The sequence below is a fragment of the Chinchilla lanigera genome, unplaced genomic scaffold, assembly GCF_000276665.1.
Source record: "Chinchilla lanigera isolate Chin_1 unplaced genomic scaffold, ChiLan1.0 scaffold00024, whole genome shotgun sequence".
Lineage (NCBI taxonomy): Eukaryota > Metazoa > Chordata > Mammalia > Rodentia > Chinchillidae > Chinchilla > Chinchilla lanigera.
The window spans coordinates 20,573,755-20,581,687 of record NW_004955425.1 but is presented as its reverse complement, the minus strand read 5'-3'; the positions used below and the strand labels follow the sequence as shown (position 1 = coordinate 20,581,687).

The following is a 7,933-nucleotide window of genomic DNA, read 5'->3' as shown; positions in this document are numbered from 1 at the left end:
GCTATGCAGTTCAGGCTGACCTTGAGCTCACTTTGTAGCCCAGGCTGGCCTTGAACTCCTGTCTCAGCCTCCTGAGTGCTGGGATTACAGGTGTGCACCACCACGCTTGGCAGTTGTTTTTTTTTTAAACAGGGTCTTGCTGTGTAGTTCACTATTAGCCCAGGCTGGCCTGAAACTCATGCAATCTTCCTGCCTCAGCCTCTTGAGTGCTGGGATTACTGGTATGTGCCACCACACCCGGCTAACAATGTGACTTTTGCTCTTTTTTTTATTTTGTTTTGTTTTTCTTCCAGTACCAGGAATCGAACTCACGACTGTGAGCTTGCCAGGCGGGCACTGTGCTGCTGAGCTAAATCCCCAGCCCCTCAATGTGACTTTTAACAGACCCTCCAAATATAATTCTGGTGTGTGGTTAAATTGGAAAACCACCGAGTGTTGAGGCTTCCAGATTTAACCGTCATTTTCTTCACTTCTGTGCAGCTCAACGACTTTGAAGCGAGCCCTGCCTCAGAGTCTCCCTGATGACACCAGTGTCCTTGCTGCTTAGTGCACTTTTGTGGGAGCTTCTTTTTTTCTTAATTATGAGCTTCCAGTTCTGTTCAGCATAGAAAAATTAGCTGTGCTCAGGTGGGAACTGTTCAGTAATGTGTTGGTAATAAACAGATTAGTTAATCAGCCATGATTTATTAATGATGAATTAATTACACCTGATTGTGCAGTTCTGCTAGCTAAGTGGAGCTTTAAAGGAGTTATTTTATTAATCATCATGGTGCTAATTGCAGACACTTACAAAAAGGACCAGTAATTAAACATGCAACCATATGCAGAACAAGTTGGCTGCTGAGACCTGCAAGAATGAGAAATATTCATTTTTGGGAGAACCAAAACAAACTTTATTTTATGCAGTATTAGAGAGTTCATTTGGCAATGTTCATTAATCACTGCATGTTAGTGTTATCATGTTTTCCAGCAGGAATTCATCCTGTATCAGAATGGGGAGAGTGCGCCAGTAAGATGCCACTCTACAGGAAGCATTGTTCTATTTTATACTCACACACACTGCCAGGACACAGGCACTTAAGGTATGGATGGGACAGGGGGAAGACTTACAATCACACCTTCGCTGGGTATCGTGGCTCACAGCTGTCATCCTAGCTACTCAGGAGGCTGAGGCAGGAGGATTGCCAGTTTGCCAGCCTGGAAAACTTACCGAGACCTGTCTCAATATAAAATGGAAAGGTCTGGTAGACTTTTGTATTTTATAGGAGAGGGGGAGATTGTGAGCTCCCAGAGCTTAGGAGTACCCCTGTGTATTGGGTCACAATAGGAGGATTTATAGTCTTACACTATTGTAGTAGAGAAAGAAATAAGACCATCCAGTTGGAGAGGCATCAGGTAATTTCAAGCACAGCTAAATGGCAGAAGTGTGTTTGTTTGTTTGTTTGTTTTTCTGAGACAGAGTCTTGCTATGTAACCCAGGCTGGCCTTGATTTCAATATGGAGCTAAGGCTGTCCTTGAACGCATGACGATCCTCCTGCCTCAGCCACCTAAGTGCTGGGATTATAGATGTGTGCCATCACAGCTCAGGTGTTTTAAAATTTTAATTCACAATAGATCAGAGGCAGTTTGTGCCCTTTTGTTGTTATGAACGTTCTGTTTTGGGGGTTATTCAGCATTCAGACACCACTGTCCTGGTCCCCTGACTTGGGAACCTGTCTTTGTGAGCACCGGGTGCCGCTTCACCTTGCAGATCACCTGCTCCTCAGGCTCAACCACTTCTGGGAACCTGGGCCTGGGATTGTCCTGTGGAGGAGGCTAGAGGCCCTGGTCTCCCCAGGGGCTGACCTGGGGTCCGCACTGGGGGAAGCTGCTCAGAATGCTGTGCAGAGACGCGGCTTGCTTCCCGTTGGTCCGCATGGCGGGGAAGGTGGTGGTGACGAACCTGAGCGCTGTCTTGATGTCCTGTGCTCCCCCGCCTGCACGCTCCCTGGCCTGTCCCTGGCCTCAGGAATGAGCTTGATGCAACCTCTGCCAAGAAAACAGGAGGCTGAGCTCTCAGGCCAGGGAGTCACAGGAGGAAGACGCCGCCAGGGTGAAGCGAGCCAGTGTTTGGCATGGGTGAGTTCACTTAACCCTGCACACTGCGATAGGACATCTGGCCTTCGTCTGTGCTGGCTGCACTGAGTCCAGAGATCTTCTGGCTTATAGTCTCCATGGGGGAGAGCCCTCCTGGTGTTCCTGGAGTGGGGTGAGGGAATTGTAATATGTAAAGTTGGTAATACATATCATATGTGTTTCTAATTTAATTTCATTTCTGTGGTATGGGGGAGTGAACCCAGGGAGCACTGAGCTCCATCTCCAGTCCTTTTTTATTTTGAGACACAGTCTCACTAAATTCCCAGGCTGGCCTCAAACTTGCAATCCTCCTGAGTAGCTGGGATTATAGGTCTGGCCCTGTGTTCAGAAATCATATGTATTTTAATATAAATCTCCATTGTGTATCTACTATCTGTGTCAAGACATAGAATTTTTCCATCACCCCTTGGGTCCTTCTGTTTTTCTTAAACAAACAAACAAAAACTCTCCCTCACTCCCTGCAAGAGTCACTGTTCTCTCTCAACGTAAGTCAGTAGCCTATCTTGGGGCTACTATAGATAAACTCAAACCACAGTATAGTGTCATAGTTGTCTTCCAGAACCTCAGGCTGTCGTGGGCTCTTATAGTCTGGTCTGAGGAGGCCGGTCACTGTGGGGTGACCCGGAAGGTTATCTCTCTTCCCAGACCCTCCCTCCTTCTCTGCTCTGTCTGCCACCTGTGAGCCATTCTCCCCTCTGCATGTCGCCCTGCCTTGGAGCCAACCAACTCTGGACTGAAATGCGAGCCAAAGAACTGTCTCCTCCCTGTCGGTGTCAGGGATTTTGTTCCAGCCAGAGGAGAATACACACCGTTTGGTGTTTGGCTTCTTTTACTCAGTGTAATGTTTTTGAGATTTATACATGATGTTGAGTTCTCTGTTTTTATCACCATATAATATTTTAATTTTATAACTATACTATCATTTGTTGATACTTTTTGCTGATGATCGTTTAGGTTGTTTCCAGTTTTTGGTTTTGCATAGAGTAGGTTATGTGCATGTCTTTTGGTAGATACGTATACTTCTGTACTGTGGGCAGCATACTGAGCAGTGTAATTGCTGACTAAAAGGTTCAGCTCATGTTTAACTTTGCTACTGCAAATTGTTTTCTAATGTGGTTGAAGAAATTTGTGTTTTTCACCGTTAATGGACAAGGGCTCTCTGCCCTCTCCACATGCTTGCTGGGATGGTTTGGTCCTTGCAGTTTTAGCCAATCTGTGGGCGTGTGTGCTATTATCTCACTGTGGTTTTAAATTGCAGATCTCAGTGAGTACTGGTGTCCTGTGGCCTCATCATAGGTTTATTAGACTTTTTTTTGTCTTTTTGAGACAGGGTCTCACTATGCAGTTCAGCTGGCCTTGAACTCACTTTGTAGCCCAGGCTGGCCTTGAACTCACTTTGTAGCCCAGGCTGGCCTTGAACTCATGGTGCTTCTCCTGCCTCAGCTTCTCAAGTGCTGGATTATAGGCATGGGTCTGGTTTATTGGATATTTGAAGATCGCTTTCCCCCCTATCCAAGAATCATAGACTTTTTTTTTTAAGGGAAGAAATGTTTATTTAGCTCACAGTCTGTAGAGGTTTCTATATGTAGTCCATAATCGGCTGGCTCCAATGCAGGGTGGCATCACAGAGGAGAACCAACCCAGGTCACAGGTTGTGTGTGTGTGTGTGTGTGTGTGGTGCTGGGGGATTGAACCAAGGGCCTTGTGCATGCAAGGCAAGAACTCTACCACTGAGCCACATCCCAGCCCCTGGCTTAGGTTTTGATTTCATTCTGTTGAGCTCTTTCCGGTCACTGTCTGTGTGAGCACACGTGTGCAGGCAGGACGTTCATGCCCCTGTGCAGAGGTGTTGCACACATGACACACTGCAGCTCTTTTTGCACCCCTTCCCTCCCTCCCACTCTCCTCTCTCTCTTGGACTCTTTCCCCTTGGGAACAATCCGTCTCCCTACTTCCTAGTGTCTGTCTTTTACTTTGCTCTCTATTTACACTTTGGGTTTCTCATACAAGAAAAACCGTGTGATATTTAAGCTCACGCGTCTCACTTGTTTGTGTCATGCTACGGTCTCCAGGTGTACCCCTTTGCCTACAATGCCTCAGGTTCATCTCACAGCAGAGTCGTACTCCACTGTGTGTCAGTGCCACGTTTTCCACCCACTCACCTGTGGGCGGGCACAGAGGCCGCCTCCAGGACCCGGGACTGTGAGCTGTGCTGCTACAGACATGGGAGCGTGTTTACCCCTGTAATATGACGTCTCTACGCTTTCAGGAAGATACGGTACCTAGAAGGCGCACAGCTAGGCTGAACGAAATTTCTCGTTTCAGTTTTTTGAGGGATTTCCGTATTGGTTTTCAAGTGGTTGTGTCTTCTCTTGTGAAAGTTATCCGTTTAAGTTTTTGTCCCAGTTTTTATTTGCTCGTTGTTTTCTGTGGCGCCAGGCCAATGGTTACACTCCCAGCCAGCCTCCTGGGTTTAGACTTGGACGTGCAGTGGGCCCTGAGCTCGGTGGCTTGTGGTTCTAGAGCATGCTGAGGGCGTGGGAGCCACAGCAGCGCCGCTCAAAGGCCGGGGCAGCCGAGGCCTTCGCAGGCCAGTCCCTGCTGCTGGTACAGGCTGGCTGCTCTGCTACACGCGACTCAGCATAGACAACTGTGGCTAACAGCCATGTGGCTAAGTCAGTATTTGAGAATGTGGGTATGTGATAACGGCTGACATGGACGACCAGACTCTAAAGCCACCACCTGCTGTTGTTGCTGATGCCTGTCCTCACCCCTTCTTTGGGCACCTCACCTGTGAAAACACCCCTTCTGCACTCCCGACGCCAACAGTGAAAAGCCACAGGTTTCAGATACAGTCATAAAAAGGCCTATAAATGCCTGTTTTTATAGATTGTCCTAAATATGCTATGTCTCCTGCAGTTATGTAGTTTAATTTAATAAAATACATATTAATAAATCCTCAGAAGATGCAGGGCATTTGGGCGGCATCTTAGGCATCCAAAGGCTTGAAGAAGCACAAGACTGAGCACACTGGAGACAGCTGCCCGCATAGAGCACCCTGTTTCGATGCGGGATGCTGGTGCATCTGTCCGAGTTACAAGGCAGCAGCCAGTCAGCAGCAAGGAGAACTGAATAACGCTCTCAGATTGGCTACTTGCAAACTTCCCGCCAAAAATACTATTGTGGAGGATATTTGCAGTTTTCACAAAATTTTGGAGGATTTCCTTGAACAATCATTAGGTTCTAAGGAAAAGTCCGCAAATGACTGAGGCTGAGAACTGTGAACTGCAGCTTCGTGGGGTATATTTAGGTAGCCATCGTGACCCTCACTTTGTAGAGGAGGAAAGCAGTGCCCAGAAAGGAAACTGGCTTCTTTCAAGTTACTCCGCTTGCCCAGCGTGGTCATGCATGCCTGTAATCCCAGCACTCTGGAGGCTGCGGCAGGAGGATCTCTGTGAGTTTAAGACCAGCCTGGGCTACACAGTGAGTTCAAGGCCAGCCTGAACTCCATAGCAAGGTCCTGTCTCAAAAAATCAAAAATTGAAACAACAACAAAAAAAGCCATGCTCCTTGGCTTAACCCTTCCGGGTGGTGCCGTGCAGTCCCTGTGATGCGTCTGGGGAGGCCAGAGTGGCTGCTGTCAGAGACGCATGGTTTCTGACTTTGTGTAGCAGTCAGATGAGGTTCTCACAATACCTTTGGGCAGGGTTATTTTAAGTTACAATGGACTGTGATTTTCATCGACCAACTGGAGGCTCTTTTCACCTAAAGTCATGATTTCAGCAGAAAAGAAAAGAGGAGCTAAGTTAAAAGTGAACACCTGTTCTTCTAAAATTGCTCCACTGCAGGTACCAGCCCCAGAGAGTCAGCAGATGGCTTTGTGTGTCTAAGCCTGACCTTAGCAGCCTTCATCAATCTTGAGCTGATTGATGCTCAGGAAGGAGGCGGCCCATTTCCCAGGGCACCTGAGATGCCTTTGATTTAGTTACTGCCTGAAGCCAATTAATTAGCCTGTACCGATGCTCCCAAGTTTTCCTAGCAAAGCTCGGCTGGCTGGGGCAGCTTTCTACTTACACCAGGCAGGGACACTTGTAAAACATAAAAAAGCATCATCTGCACCAGGGAAGCCAGGCGCTCTCCAAGGCCTGTGGCTCTTCTGTGCTGATTCCTGCAGCCCAGGGCTCCCCACACCACAAGCTGCCACCAAAGACAAATACTGCCGGCTGCAGCCCTACCTCTCCTTCAGCCCTGCCTGCGTGCCTTCAATTTTTGTTTGCCAACCCAGGGCTAAAGTGGGAACAGCCAGGGGCTGGACCTGGGCATGGTTGTTGATCTGAGAAGTGATTAAAGAGAACTGGGTGTGTTGGCGCATGCTACTCAGGAGGCTGAGACAGGAGTATCTCAAAGTTGGAGATTAACCTGGGCTACTGAGATCTTGTCACAAAGTTTTTAAAAAATGAAAAGAGCTGCGCAGCGTAGCTCAGTATTTCCTGGGTCTTCAGTACCACAAACAAACGTGATTAAAGAGAAAGAAAAGAATGGCATAGTGGTTTTTGGAAATGAGAGTCTCACTATGTTGACCAGGCTGGCTTCGAACTCCTGGGCTCCAGTGATCCTCTTGCCTCAGCCTCTCAAGTACCTGCACTGCTGGTGTGGGTGTGTGTGTGTGCCCCCATGCCCAGATCTGCCATTGTCAGAGGTTAGCTTCTCTATGACTCTTCCATTAAGAAGATAACTAAAAGTTGACTTTTATTACTAAGAACTTTCTCCCCATAACAGATGCCATTTTTGGCAGTGTTTGTATTTTCTATTATGAAACTTCCTAACATACCCTCTCCCAGCCACGTGCCATCACTGCACCTTTAACAGCTATTTCATTTGATGTATGCCCGTGAAGTCCGTGTCCCACACTCTGGTTGGGTCCCCCATTTCTTCACTGAGCACACACGCAAGGGGCTGACCTGGGCGTGGTGCGCCCCAGCCTGGCTCCCCTCTGCCCCTCTTGTGGATTGTAGTGGGAGGACACCTTGAGTGTCACTTTCTGTTTCCCTTGATGGGGAATTGCTGGGCATCCAGGTGGCAGGCAGCACAAAAGGACAGCTGTGTGCGGATGCCCCCTCTGGAGACTCTCTTCCAAGTCTCATTTAATTTTCAGGAGAGATTTAATCATGCCACCAACAGGGCTCACTTCAACAGTCACAGGTGCTGCGCTGAGGGGACAGTGTCGTCTCGGTTTGCATAGCCATTCACCTAACAGGGTGTCAGAAGTTGGCGGCAAGGAGGCTGCCTTGTGCTTTGATTGAAGTTCATTTTAATTGAGTCCAAATTCCCATTCCCATCATTACAACTCCGTCCCCTCTGCACCTCGGTCCTCTTTCCTTCTTCTTTACTTTTCTTCTCTTTTTTTTTTTTTCTTTTTTTGAGCCAGGGTCTCGTTTTGCGGTTCAGACTGGCCTCGAGCTCACTTTGTAGCCCAGGCTGGCCTCGAACTCACGACGATCCTCCTGCCTCAGCCTCCCGAGTGCCGGGATTACAGGCGTGCGCCACCACGCCCGGTTTCTCCTCTGTGCTTCTAAATGACTGGTAGCAAAAAATGCGACGGAGACGCCCAGGAACAAAACGCCTTAGGCTGAGCCCCTGAGGAGAGTTGGAGGTTCCCTTCCTTCGTCCAAACCGTGGTTTTGATTCCTACCGAAACCTGCCGTCAAGCGCACTTCCAGAGTTAGCGGCCCCCACTGCCGGCGCCCGTGCTTCGCGCGCCAACGGAGAGTGCGCGTGCGCGTGCGGCCCTCCGCA

At 48.5% G+C, this 7,933-nt stretch overlaps 1 protein-coding gene across 2 annotated transcripts in view; it reads left to right on the top strand.

The window, feature by feature from the left end:
- Pbld (phenazine biosynthesis-like protein domain containing) overlaps positions 1–7,933 on the top strand; it is a 56,693-nt gene that overhangs the window by 39,301 nt on the left and 9,459 nt on the right. The window contains exon 11 of one of the 2 annotated variants that reach the window (XM_013514830.1): positions 481–688. The exons of the other annotated variant lie outside the window; for it this stretch is intronic. Within the exon in view, the coding sequence (XP_013370284.1) occupies positions 481–494 (14 nt within the window). The 3' untranslated portion in view covers positions 495–688. Of the gene's footprint in view, positions 1–480; positions 689–7,933 lie in introns of those variants that run through there. 2 annotated transcript variants of the gene reach the window in all.